Source organism: Cuculus canorus, chromosome 22, assembly GCF_017976375.1.
Source record: "Cuculus canorus isolate bCucCan1 chromosome 22, bCucCan1.pri, whole genome shotgun sequence".
Classification (NCBI taxonomy): Eukaryota; Metazoa; Chordata; class Aves; order Cuculiformes; family Cuculidae; genus Cuculus; species Cuculus canorus.
This window is the reverse complement of record NC_071422.1, coordinates 4,333,974-4,348,223: the sequence shown is the minus strand read 5'-3', so window position 1 is coordinate 4,348,223 and position 14,250 is coordinate 4,333,974. Positions and strand designations below refer to the sequence as shown.

Sequence of the window (14,250 nt, the reverse complement as noted above, 5' to 3'; positions counted from 1 at the left end):
GCAGAGGGCGATGGCAGAGGTTCTTCCAAGCTGAAGGTTTTGACCTTGGCTGCAAGAAGTCGGATGAAAAGTTGCACCTTCCTGTGATGTGACTGCCTTCTGTTCTGTGAGGCTCCCGCAGCAGCTGACGAGCACTAAGCCCAGGATAATGTCATGGTCTCCTGATGAAAAGCATCTCTTTGGTGTAAAGGCTGCGTCTTTTGCTCGGTATATCATCTTAAAAACTGTAATCCTGGCCTCTGAGTGCTTTCTGCTGGGGGAGCCGACTGCAAGCGATGCCTGGATCGATGTTCCAGCCCGGTACAACCTGTGCCCATCCCTTGTTGTTAGCATGAGCAGGTGCAAAGTGTTCACCCCAGTTGAAGTTCACACGTGGAACTGGTGGCTCCTAAAAACTTCAGCGAGTCAGGTGCGAGCTGTTATTGCTTTACCTGTGATCAAATGTGTGGTTTCTGTTGTGTACCTGATGCCAGCGTGTTTGCATTGTCTGCTTCTGCCTAAATTCGTGGGTTTGATTTGCAGATAATGGGTAGCTACAAGGAAGCTCACAGATGCAGCAGCAGTCGGGTTGTTACCACAGTTGTACTTAGTCCCTGCTTGGTGCTTTGTGGTGCTTTTCAAGTCTTAATCAGCCTTTATGTGTTTGGCAGGCAGTAGGGTGGATATTCTCCACCTTTGATCAGCCCTCGTGGCCTCCTTTTAAACCATACATTGAGAAGAAAGCTGTTCCTTTTCCTCCTCCACACGCTGGCTTGCTGGGACACTGGAGAGCAGGGCTGTGGGACATGTGAGATCTTGTGGATGTGCCAAAGGATGCCAGTTGTTCCTCTTAGGTTTCCTGCTCCTGGCTTGGAGCTTTTCCCCCTTTACACCGTTTGTTCAGCTTGTGAGTGGGGCCATACATCAGTCCCTTCTTGGCCATAGTGCTGGGTCAGAGCTTCCCCAGGCTGCAGTGGCAGCTCCTTTCGGCTGCCCTGTGCTCTGTAGAGGGTTCGGAGGGAACTGGCCCTTGCTTGGCCGGCAGTTCCCCACCTTAGGTCAGGGCTGCAGCAGCCAGGCAGGCTTTTGCACCTGGCAGCTCCTTTGGTTGTTGAGATTGGCACGTGTCTTCCAAGTGTTTCCCCCACCGGCCCAGAGAACACACGTGGAACCTCCTCATGAGCCTTTGGAATTGTGTTTTGTCTTATTTGAGCCTTTGGAATTGTGTATTGTCTTATAAATTCCTGCTGCAGGTGGCTTTAATGTGTCTCTAAGCTACCATGCAGCAGGGACAAGCCAGGGATGGGAGAAGAGGATGAGCTCGTCTCTTCAGATTCTCTACCCCAGGCTGGAACGAGCTGCCATGGGCTTTGGCTGTGGTTTTTAGGGAGAACACTGTCATTAATGCCCATGAAAGCACTTCTGAGACTGCATTGCTTGAGTGGTCTTGTTCCTCCAGAGCGGCATTAAAGCACATTCCCACTGAGGCCGTGGGATGCGGTGCGTGTACAATGCCATCTCCTCTCTGCAAAGTGCTCCCTCCAGCACCTTTCACAAGTGCAATGTTAATTAATGTAACGTTTGTTAGTGATCTCTGTGGCGGGTTTCACAAGCGTGCGGGTGGGTGCTCGCTCCTCTGGGTGGGTGGAAGGAGGAACAGAGCAGCCTTGTTGCCTCCATGGATGTCTCCATTCTTCTCGTGCACAAAAGAGCAAATGCAGCCGTGCCTTGGGATGGGGCAGTACAGGCCCTCCCTCAGCTCAAGAAGAGTTGAACCTTTGTGTTGCAACTAGGAGCTCCTGCTTCTGGTGGGCTGTCGTTCCGTCACAAACGGAATGCCGGGCAGAGACCCTGCCTGGTGCTGCCACCAGAGCTGCCAGATGTCCCTCAGCTGGTAGAGCCCCTAGAGAGGCATCCCTGTATTCTGCTGAGGTCCCAGTTCTACCCTCTGATCCCGGTACAGGGTTACACTTTCCCATTCAGAACAGGCATCGGCTCTCCCTGAGTGGTATCAGAGCTGATGTGGATCCCAGAGCTGTGTCCTCACCTTCCCTTCAGGCCAGCAGCAAAGTGGCTTCTCCTCTTCTGCGCAGGATGCGTCCCACTCCAAGGCGGTTCTGCAGCAGGATTGAGGTGGCTTTTCATAGCACACAGCCTTCAGTTTATGGATATAAGCAGCAGCTTGGGCATTGAGCTTCACTTAAAAGTCATCATTGCCATTTCTTGGTGCCAGCGGAACGGTTTCTTCTGAGAGTTTCTTGATTTTTACTTTAAAACACGCTCAGAGCGAGTACAATGGGGCTGAAACCAGTAATTTAGCGAGGGGAGTGTCAGCAGGAGTCAAAAGTGGCAGGGTGGGTTTTGATTCCCTTTCCTTTTGAAGCAGCTTCCCCTTTGATTATATCCCTCACATTAGAATGTGTGGATCTGGAAAGGTGATTATTTTTTAACGTCGTTCAAAATAAGCCACATGTCAAGTGAATATCAGCACCTTTAGAAATAGGGGCAGACATATTGTGATAAACATGTTCGGATAAGTAACAAATTATTGTTTGACAGCTGAGTACAGTCAGAGCCTTCGAACATCGTGTCACAAGCTCTGTCATGGTCTGATGAAGCAAAGTCCAAGCAGGAAGGAAGGGAGGTGCTGCTGTAGAGAACGATCATAGAATCATGGAATGGTTTGGTTGGAAGAGACCTCAAAACCCATCCAGTTCCATCCCCTGCCATGGGCAGAGACACCTCCCACTGGATCAGGGGCTCCAAGCCCCATCCAACCTGGCCTGGAACCCCTCCAGGGATGGGGCAGGCACCGCTGCTCTGGGCAACCTGGGCCAGGGCCTCCCCACCTACGCAGGGAGACGTTTCTTCCTAAGATCTCACGTCAATCTCCCCTCTTTCAGCTGAAAACTGTTCTCCCTCATCCTGTCTCTGCCCTCACTGATCCAGAGCCACTCTCCAGCTTCTCTGGAGCCCCTTTCAGTCCTGGAAGCTGCTCTGAGGTCTCCCCAGAGCCTTCTCTTCTTGAGGCTGAACAACCCCAACTCTCTCAGCCTGTCCTCGTACAGGAGGTGCTTCAGCCCTCAGATCATCTTCGTGGCCTCCTCTGGATTCGTTCCAACAGCGCTGAGGACTCCAGAACCGGACACAGGCTCCAGGTGGGGTCTCACCAGAGCGAAGCAGAGGACAGAATCCCCTCCCTCACCTGCTGCTCCCACTGCTTTGGACGCAGCCCGGGACACGTTTGGCTTTCTGGACTCTGAGCGCACATTGCCAGCTCATGTAGTGCTTGGTCGTATCCGAGCAGTAATGTGCCAGCGTGTGCAGGAGGTCAGGGATCTTCTTAGATGTGCTTTCTGTCCTGGCATGTGACAGAGACCCAGCGGTGAAGGCCCAGTGCCTGGTTTGCTCTCTGCGTCTCTGTGCAGGGGCAGGAGGTTCTTTTTTATCACGCTCAGACAGCTGAAGCCGAGACGGTAGCTCGTGGTATTGCGATAGACTTTGTTAGCTGCAGGAAAAAAAGTCAGCCGTGCGTTTCGCAATTGCTTCAAAGCTGGTGCAGAAGAAAGGGAGCACGGACAAGACCCTTGTACAAAGCACACAGCCTGCGGTTCTGTGGATACAGAGCATTTAGGGGAATATTTAAAACAAATGTTTAAAATGCCACAAAGAGAAACCAGCGGGGAAGCGAGGTTTGCTCTCCGCTTTGTCAGATACAGGGGAGGAAAGCTAAACAACTTGGAACTGTAGCGATGATGGAGCATGTTCCTAATCCCCGATGCATTTTGTGTTCTTAAAGGCCCGACTTGCTAAAAACATAAAAGGCTGTAAATTCAAGCAATATTTTTCACTTCAGTTAATCATGCCAGAAAATTTGAATTTATTGTCTCTTTGTTTGAGCAAATTCAACTTTTCTTATTGTCTCTCTGAGATTAAGAAAGGCTTTGTGGATTATATCATCGAATTAAACCAAGCCTGGTGGTGTTGTGCTCAGAACATCACAGTCCCGGGCTGTGCCTCGGGCAGCACCGCCCGCCCTTCTCTATTTGAAGTGTTGTGCCTGCTCTGTGTTGCTCTGAGCTGGTGTCTCTTCTTGTTAATAGGAAAGTGCATAAAAATCACATAATCATTAATATTGAAGAATCATTAGGGTTGATAAAAGCAGCTCTGGCTGCGCTGATGTTGTTTTTCATGGTCACTGCTTTTGGAAAGCACACCATAGATAGCTCGGCTCTGTTGTTTCTCAGAACCCACCGGTTGATCTAGTGGCTGTTTGCTCCCATCTATTGTGCTCGTGGAGATAGCTCCGGTCAGATGAGCTGTTCGCAAGCCTGCAGGAATAAATAGATTTCTAGAGGCTCTGTCCTGCCTTCATCTCTTTCCCACAGCCCCTGGTTTTGATGCAGACAGCATCCGAAAGCCAGCAATCTGCAGCTGAGCAGTAAAGTCTTGGTTGGGTTTTTATTAAAGCAATGATGTGCTGACTGGCTGAAAAGTGTCAAAACTGCAATCTTCTAAGAGCAACAAAATCAGGTCGGATGCCTTTCTTACGGGAGAGGAATGCTGAAAGCATCGGTGAGCCCTGCATGGAATGGGGGATCTGAGCACTCCTCTAGGGAAGGTACATCAGGCTCGGTCGCTTTTTTCCCTTTATAAGGAAAGACCAAAGTCTTCAGTTTCCTGACACGACTCGCCTCTACCTCCCGCTCCCCTGGGCAGCCCGGCCGGTTGGGTTTTCTTCTCTTGAACAGAACTGAAGTAACACTGAAGGTATTACAGAACCACCAGGCCAATCCGAGCCTGCAGGGAAGGGCTGGGAAGCTGCGGGAATTCGGGGTAGTGTTTTAAAGTCTCTTAGTGAGCAGAAGGACCTGAGCCCCGCAGAAATGTGTCGGGAAACCCTATGGCATAAGGCAGAGCGTGAGTCTGTGGTGACACTGGGGAGGGAGGTGAGAGGGACAGAGCTGGTACCCACAGTTTCTCCTGCAGAAACAAAACCTGAGCCTCATCCAAGCATCTTTGGTGGCAGAGACAAGAGCTTGACTGTCAGGGGGTGGGCAGCGATGTGGCTGCAACTGAGCAGGGTGCGTGGGCCTGCCTGTGCAGCTCGCCAGCAGAGACAGCTTCACACCAGCTTCTCCGGGGTGTTACATCTGCAGGGAGACGACTGGTGACGATTCCAAACTGGAGTCCTGCACGTGAGGATCTGTGTTTGCTGAGTTACCTAGGAAAGCAATGGACTAAGCACAAAGGCATTTGAGGCACAATGTGCTCTGTACTCTTTGCTTTCCTGTGGCAGGAATTCTTTTAGGGAACCATAACAGAAATACAACTCTAGCATTGAGATGTTCGAAACTAGGGTTGTGAACACCTCTAGTTTTGATTAAACTCAGCTGCTGTCAGGTTGTCTGTCTACACACCCTGTGTAGTTTGCTTGGCATGGCGTGCCGTGCCATTCTCTCTCTCTCATGGGGAGTTCTCCTATGGTCCATTTACGTAAGAGAATGCTTGGCATGCAATTTTTTTACGTGGTTGGTCCAAGTCTTGGTTGGGATTTGCTTCATCTGCACGTGTCCCATTGCCTTCTACTGGAAAACAGAGTATACCCACAAGGACATGTTAGCCAGAGGGAGAGACCTGTCCCCACACTCTCTGTTCGGGATTCATGGAGATGAGTTTGTGGTCTCTCTGCTGCCGGATGAGGCTGTGTTTTGTTTCTGTGCTGGTGGTGGGAAACCCTGAGTCATGATGTGGCGGAAGAGTACTTTGTGCCCCAGATAACAAACACTGCATCAGGACAGTCCTGTCACGGGTGCTCTTGCACAATAGAAATAAGCTTCTCTCCCTCGCTTAGCAGAGGGTTATGCTCATAACTGAGTTAGAAAGAGCCTGAATTTATGTTTTCAGCTGAGCAAAGATTAGGGGTGGTATCACCCAACCATTTTGTCCAAGGCAAGAACTGGAGAACAAGGCCAAGGCTTGCAGTCATGCCTGATGGCTGAAAGAGTGGGCCCTGAGCTGTTCTTGTGGGTGTTTTGATCACAAATGTCAGGCCTTTGAACACTGGGCCTCTTCAGAGCAACCTGTTTTGGGTAGCAGAGCTCACTGGTACTATTAGATCTCAGCCTGGACCATGGCCAGTCTGTATCCTGTCCAAATATCCTCAGCACTGGGACTGGAAGCTGCTGCCTGTCCCAGCTCCTGCAGGTTGGTTTGAGGTAAAAATGATTGCACAAATGGGGCTTCATCGCGGTGTTCTGTTTGCAATGCAGGAGGCCTTCGAGGAGCTACCGTGGTCGATGCCTTAGATACTCTGTACATCATGGAACTCGAGGAGGAATTCCAAGAAGCAAAGAATTGGGTGGAGAAGAGCTTTGACTTGAATGTGGTGAGTCAGTTACTGGGAACGCTGGTCCGTGTCACAGAAACTGTGTGCCTGTTTGGCCTGTTCTGTCACAGCTTTCTCCAAGAGTCATCCGGGGAGGGGTTCTCTGAAGTCTGTGGGGGGAAGAAATCACTCTAGTCTGATTTTTTTTTGGCTACTGTGATGTTTACTCCATCTTTCACCACACCTTCTCCCTGTATGTAGCACTGGTTTCCAGTCTGGGGCCACCAGGTCAGACCCTGGTGTCTGGCTGAAATGAGGTTTGGTGTTTAATGGGTTTTAGGTTTTGGTCTGGATTTTAAAACCAGCTGTGATTATTAGATACTCAAGGAAGTTTTGTTCATGAAAGAACAAGTTCTGATTCATCTCAGTCAAGTGTCTGCCTGTGATAAGACAAGTTTTCTTTTTACATATCTCTAGATGAAAATTGAAAATGCCGATGACGGGGCCCTTTGTTGGTCTTTCATCACTGGGACTTGGGCAGTGGGAGGGTGGCACCTTGGCAGCAGAATGAGGGCACGCAGGGAGCCTGGATTTGAAATGAAGGCCAAGGCCAGGTTGGATGGGGCTTGGAGCAACCTGAGCCAGTGGGAGGTGTCCCTGCCTGTGGCAGTGGGCTGGAACTGGATGGGCTTTAAGGTCCCTTCCAAGCCAAGCCATTCCATGGTTCTGGCTGTCTGTGGCAACTGAAGCTTTTCTGGCCACGTCTTAGAGTTGGTACTAGACTGGAATGGCCTCTGGGTGCGGCGCATGCCTTACAGCACTATCAAACGAAGGTTGCTGTCCTTATCTCACTGTGTGGCCAGGGCTCCTGGCCATAGCTCTGACATCGGTCTCCCAGCCAGCTTCCATTTCTTGTGGGAGAGCTGATGGGATCGTAGCAGTGGCTTGCGGTGAATGTTAAACCCAGAGCGCAGTTCAAACTTTTCTTTTTTTCATGCCAGCCTAGTTGTCTGTTGTGAGAAATGGTTCTCCCCACGGGAACAAAGCCTGCAGCTGCCTTTATAGAAAGGCTTCATTTGGGAGGGCACGACTGGCATTCACATATTCATAAAAGGAAGCCCACATCTGATAAATTTGGTGAATGCTCTCAATGCATTACTGAATCGATAAACAAGGGACAAAATCAACTGGGAGATAATTTATCTGGATTTCATAAAAGCTTTTAATCTTGGCCTGCAGAATAGATTGATCTGCAAAGACAAGAATGAATGCAATGGATTGATCGGTGGAGTCAGAAAGCACAGCAGAGGGAGAGAAAGAGGGAAATTAATTAAAAATTGGCTCTGTACAAAAACTAATAGTCCAGGAAAGTGAGGCAGGGACTCCAAGGCCCTCTTTGAAACTGGGTGCCATGATCTGTCTCATGCAATTCCAGTCATTGTCCCAGGAAAGCACTTCTCCAATTTATAACCTGCATATATCTAGAAAGGGCAGGCAAGGGCAGAGGTTCAGGTGCCCATTTTCTTTGCCCTCTTTGCTGAAAGTGCTGTGTTAGTGGAAGATCTGTCTGGGGTTTGACTTTCTGCATTTGCTTGAGGACAGGAATCATTTATCGTGCAGATTCAATGGCCAGGAGCATCTAGTTTTCAGAAGCACAATTTGAATGCAATTGTTTTGACATTTGCTGATCATCAGCTGAGCAGGTAGAGCAAAACTTGTTCCAGGTGGATGGGTTCCTGAGCGGTTCAGTGAACCGCACCCGTCTGTGCCTGCTGTTGGTGGTGGTAGGGCACAGGGCCATCGGTAGCGTATCTCTCCGTAAGCCTTGACCTGAACAGGCTCCCTGCGGGCTGTGGTCCTCTGAGCCGACAAGCTCAGAGCAGTCCCTCAGTGACTGAAAATACCTGCCTAGTGCAGGAAGTGCATTGCTTCTATCTAACATAGTGCCCTCTTCACAAGGAAATGGAGAAATTAAGCTTTCTGTGTCGCTGTACAATTTTCTCTTTAAAGAAAACATTTCAAGGGGAAAATTCTTCCCCTGAAGTACCTCACAGCTTTGTGTGAGGCATAACCCCAGGCAGGGCTGGCTGGACAGACACCACCTCTGCCCTCACTGCTTTACATATGGTCAGTGGGTGATGAACAGGCAGTTGGGGTGTTGTTCTCCCCTTCAGGGTCCTCCAGTCACTATGGAGCAAGTAAAGTGGTGGGAGATCTTAGCTGAAAGCTGTGTGGCACCGGGGGTGGGAGACAGGAGTATTTGCCCACACGATCTGTTCCCGTTCGCTGCCGTTTGTGTGTGCAGACTCTGCACTCAAGTGTGTCATTATTTCTTTTCAGAATGGAGAAGCGTCCTTGTTTGAGGTGAACATCCGCTATATTGGAGGACTGTTGGCCGCGTACTACTTAACCGGAGAAGAGGTTTGTTTCAGCAGCTCTGCGTGTCTTGTACCGTCACCAGTAACAAACTGAAAGGGTTCTTCAGCAGCTTTTCTCTGAGTATCAGATAATCCCTCCATAACAGCAGGCTAAACCTGTCGTTTTTATGAATATCGAAATGCCACTAATGTTCTTTTAATTAAGTCTCGCATAATTACCTTGCATATACCGTGCATGGCTCATTTGCAAAGATCTTTTCTCCTGTGGGCAATTCTGGCAAGACGTGTTTTCAGTTGGACACATTGGTCCCCAGTGAAATGCTGTTTGTGATGATCTTCCTCTTTGTACTTGTGCTTTGTATTCTAAACATAGTTGGTATTTCATCACACGTCATTCCAGATTCTGCCTCGGACTAAGGAGGGTGACTGAGCGGTGGCAGGCGCTGCGAGCTCTGGGCCGTCTCTCTGTAGCAGCAGGTTGTAAGATAAAGTACAAGGAAGGAGGGTGGCAAACTGCCAGCATAGAGTATCTGTATCCTGCCAGCTCCGAGTGTCCCAGCTCCATAAAGCATCCCGTGCCCAGGGCTGGGTGTCACAGCCCCTCGTGTAGCATTGCGGAGCAGACCTATCCTGGCTGAAGCAAGAGGCTCTCATTCCCACTTCCCTTCTTCCTCTGCAGCCTGGCAGATGCCAGGGTTTAATGCTGTAATCTGTTTTATAATGTGGCTGGAATTTTACAGCTGGCTGTAGAGAGATGAAGAGATTATTCCTCTGCCCTGGAAGTCTTAGGCGAGCAGAAGCTCTGCTTCAACGGGGAGTTTTGTGAGTGAAGGAGCTGGAAGACTGGCTCTTAAATGAGAGCTTAGCTCTCATGCCAACACTGACCGTGGCTGGGTGCTGCCCGCCATAATCGGATGGGATGGCTCATCACTGCATAGTGGCACCATTGATCTGTGGAGTTGCAGGAGCAGCTTTCTTACTTTAGTTGCATTTCAAATGAGTTCCAGGAATGACTTCTCTCTGTGATTTCCCTCCAGGGAAAACTCTCAAAGACTCAGTGCCCCGACTCAGGGCCTGTCTCAGTCAGAACTTCAACAGGCTTCAGATCAACAGAGCAAAAAGAAACGACATTAAACCATAAAACTCCAGCAGTGACCTCTTGAAGTGCAGTCCGCAGCCAGGGCAGTGCCTGTCATATGCCCAGTCAGTGTCACCGGGCTGAAAGGCAAAAATCAAGTCCCTGTCTCTTGCTTTTGCTTCTGAACCAAACCCCTGCCTCCTTCCGAGTGCATCAAAGCTCTGCAAGCCCACAGGAGAGCTCAGGTTTCCTCAGTGCTGTATTTTTAGAGCAATGAATTCCTCCTTTCTGAGAACAACTATGGCAGCTTGGGCTGGTACAGGGGGGCTAGAGGTAAAAGGCTTGTGCTTTATCTCCTAAGTCACTTAGAGGCTTCCCTTGATCAGGACTAATCTCTGGAGCAAAGATTAGTGTGTGTATTGGTTTGTCCCAAAATAATTGTGTGTGGTAGCTTTGTGCTGCAAACCACTGTAAGCCAGAATTTGATTCAAAAGCCCAAAACTCAGGCATTAAAAATGGAAAAGGAGCAGCTTAGCCATGAAACCATGAATCCCTCCTGGAAAAGAGCTGCAAGTAAAAGATTGGTGTAGGAAATCATGTTTTTTGCAATAAGAGATATGACACGAGGTAGACCAATCCGCGTTGTAAATCTAACAACACTTCGCCCTAGAAAGATGTCTTTTCACTTTATTTCAGTCATTTCACCTACTTATATTCTCTGCCACCCTGGGAAAAGGGAAGAATTTGTACCCACTGAGTACTCTTCGGATCAGTTCAGATCCCTGCAATGTGCTGCTGAGGTATTTGGGATGTTCCGAGCTCTGCAGCCTGGGCTGCTCTCATCCAGGCTGGTGAGGGGTTGGCAGGACACTTGGGACTGGCTTAGCGTGGGTTTTTAAAGGACATTCCAATAGATCCTAGAGTTCTTTTCCAATGGAATTCTGAATTCCATTCAGTGGAACTAGGGCAGCAGTAGACCTGAAATGTAGGTAGATTGCTATTATGCAGCATTCTTATTGTCTTATGATAGTGTGTTTGGAAAAGGGGATTTGAAAGAACTCAGCATGACTGGTGTTCACAAGCAGCACATCACAAATTAATCCTTTCTTCTTCTTTTAACAGGTGTTCAAGAGTAAAGCTCTGGAACTCGGAGAGAAACTTTTGCCGGCTTTTAACACCCCTACTGGCATCCCACGTGGCGTCATAAATCTGGGCAGGCAAGACATGTGTCCTCATAAGCATGTCGGGTTTTTTCTGAGTGTTTGTATGAGACCAGGACTCAGGCAGGAACAACGGCAGTTCCTCCGAGGTGCCCCCTGTAGTGCAGATTCTTTGAGATCATTTCTTTTGCCGCCTCAGAACCAAAAAAATGCCTTAGCAGAGATCACAGGTGACACAAGTCAAACCCAGCTGTGTTTTATTAATTTTGGGCTATCCATAGCTTCTTCCTCTACCTCTTGGCAGGGTTTCCTGCTGCAAGAGCATTTTCCTCCCTCTCATTTTCTTTGAAAGGTTATTTGTAGTCTGCACGTAGCACGCGGTGCTTTCTGTATTTTTGCAGTGTGCCCAACTGGAATCCATTTGAATTTATCCAGGCTTCACGTCTGGAAAAGTAGGAAAGGAATTGGATGAGACTGGCTGACGGTTTTTCTGCTAAGAAGTGGGGAGTGCACAGGTCTCCCTGCCGGCAGCGCTCAGCAGGGTGTGGGTCCTTCCAGTTAGAGCCACAGCATCTCCTTTCTGGTAGGCATTCTGGTGCTGGAGGGGAACACTGAGGCAGCAGGGTTACAGATCTTCCTGAAGGTCTCTCAGCAGAGGCAAACCTGGAGACTGGATTCCCAGCCTCTGGTTCTTGCTAGCAGACAGCGTTCTCTGCCAATAAAGGGCTCGCTGGCTCGTTTTGATGCCTACAAACAAATCCCCCAGGGTAAAAGCTGCACGCCGGCTGAAACAGAGACAGCAGGAAATGTGGGTTAGCAAAAGCCTTTCATCCTCACCTCCTGCAAAACTCAGAGCAGCAGCCATGAAAATCATTATTCATCTCTTACCCAAATCTCCTCTTTGGCTCGTGGCTCTGTGAAGTGCAAGACTTCCGAATGTTTGGCTCCTGCTGATCCATTGCTCAAATATCACTGTCACCCTTCAGTTGCCTTATCTGCACGTGATCCCAGAGAAAATTTGAGCCACCGTGACTTTAATTGTCTCTTTGTACAGAAGAGACATCCTGCTTCCTCTGTGGCTGATAGAGGCTCGGCACACACTAACCTTTCGCAGAAATGCCAACCCCTCCCCTGCCCTTTGTGAAGACAATTGAAACAGACTCTGTCTGCCGAGACATTCCCAAAATGTTTTGCTGATGACCTTGACTAAGAGCAAGGAAAATCAAAATAACACTGAGCCCGCAGTCCAGATCCTGTATTGGTGGCTTCAGGGCCACGGAACTGCTGTGAGGGCTCAGTGTCAATTGATTTAGGAGCAAGGATGAGGTGAGCTAAACCTGGAGTCTGTCTGCCACAGGAACAAGATGAAGAGCTGAAGGCTGTAAATGCAGCAGGGAAGGGAATTGCAGTGAAAGACAGCACGTGGAGGTGGGAGCACAGGAGAGTAAGGGGATGCTGCAAGAGCACACCGACCCAATTGTCAGGGCCAAACCAAAGGCCAGAATAGAAGAAGGAATTTCCTCTCCAATTCTGCTTTTTCCAGGATGTGCTAATTCCAGAGAGACCTCCTTACCTCAGAAGGAGGGGAGTCTTCGAGCGTGTGCAGACTTTTGGTGGTAGTAACTTGGGATGGATGAGTTAGGAATGAAATTCAGAAATTCAAGACAAACCAAAGCTGGCATTAAGTCAGTTCTGCATATGCACTTTTAAGAACTCAGATGCAAAGACACCCACCCCCAGCTCTTCCCATAGCCAGCTGGCTTTTATCTCTTCCTATCGCCTCACACCACCTTTTCCTCTTGTGTCCCCGCTCCACTGCTGTGCTTCCCTGTGGCCTTCTGTTTTCACACAGGCGCTGTATCGTATCTCACCCATCCTGCTGTTTTCCAGCCTGCTGGCCTAACTGCCACGTTGTCTGCCAGGTCCTAGAGTGCATTGTCCTCTCAAGCTGTTGCTCTGTGCTCTCTGCCTGTGTGTTGCATTGGGATTTCTCTCCTGTTCCGTGTCTCTGGCTCTTGCTTTCCTTCACTTCTCCCTTAAACCCTCTGCACCTCCAGACTCTTCCTCATTGTCCTCTCTTGGTCTATCTCTTTACTTCGCACTGTTTTGCTGCTTTGGATCTCCATGAGGGAAGGAGATGATACAGCTGGTTTTAGTCCATGCTTGCTCTTGTCAGTATTTAAAGAAGACCCACTCATCTGGGGGGATAAAGAGAGCTCAGGGCATTTGCTTCTGCCTCAAAGATCGAGGTCCTTTCAGCGGTCGTTTCCTCTGAGATGTTATAAAACAGGGCAGCTGTGAAGACCCATTTTATCCGGTCTGTAATGCTGAAAAAATGTTTTTCCACAGGGAGTCACTTCAGGCTGCTCTTTAACCCAGGGACACATTGCAGATGGGCTCTGTTTCCTCCAGACCTCCCCTCCTCGAGTTTTTCTGTGATTTCTAACTCAGGGTGTGGGTCCACAGCAGCACGGTTCTTGCAGGCATTGCCTGACTTTGTGGTTGGGACGGAAGCTCCCGGGGAAGAGTTGTGTCAGCTGCTGTGACCCCGCCGAGCTGCTGCCACAACAAACACAGCCCCATTTGGCTACTTCCAAGCTCTTCTCATTTGAACGAGCTCAGAAGGCAGTTTCTGCTTGTGCGATTGCATTTGTTACAGCCTCCCTTCAGTGCAGTAAATACAGAAAAAGTAATTGGCTCTTTATAGATAGAGGAGCACCGCGGGACTGTTCAGCACGCCCGTCCCGGGGCCACGCTCTGCAGATATGGCCAAATGCCAGCATTAACAGAGCCCGACGGGAGGACCTTTCTGCCTGCACACAGACTCCTGCCGTAAACACTCGGTGTTACTGGGGTACCCATTTTAGCTGCGTACGGTGTTTTCAGTTGAAAAGCTGGTGCTGCAGCCTCCTGACAGTGTGCAGGGAAGGCTGGCGTTTGGCAGCGACTGAGCAATCTGAAACAGCGTGAACGTATTGCTTATCTAATGGCTCTTTTTGTCTGGAGGCGAAACAAACAGCTCTAGATCTGAAATGCTTTTCTGTATGTTACATGGAGGGGAAACCTTTTTTTTCCCCCTCAGAAAGATCATTAGTTTTAGCCTCCAGTAAACAGAAACCCTTTTACTCTAATAGCCAAGCTTCCAGGCGCCATCTAGTGCTACCCCAGCACTGGGAGCCTCTTCCCTCATCGGTAGCGACTGCGAACAGCATGAAAACCAAAGTTATGTCCCTTCTGAGAAGGCTCAGCCAAGTTTCTCTGCGCCAGCACACGCAGAAGCTGTTTTGAGGCCAAGGCTTAAGGATATAGGACGTGTTCATAGAATCA

At 49.3% G+C, this 14,250-nt stretch overlaps 1 protein-coding gene across 2 annotated transcripts in view; it reads left to right on the top strand.

Annotated features, from left to right (window-relative positions):
- Positions 1–14,250, top strand: part of MAN1C1 (mannosidase alpha class 1C member 1) — a 74,286-nt gene that overhangs the window by 44,087 nt on the left and 15,949 nt on the right. For both annotated transcript variants that reach the window (XM_054086221.1, XM_054086220.1), the window contains 3 exons: positions 6,252–6,367; positions 8,648–8,728; positions 10,886–10,980. In XM_054086221.1, coding sequence (XP_053942196.1) covers positions 6,252–6,367; positions 8,648–8,728; positions 10,886–10,980 — 292 coding nt within the window. The remainder of the gene's footprint in view (positions 1–6,251; positions 6,368–8,647; positions 8,729–10,885; positions 10,981–14,250) is intronic.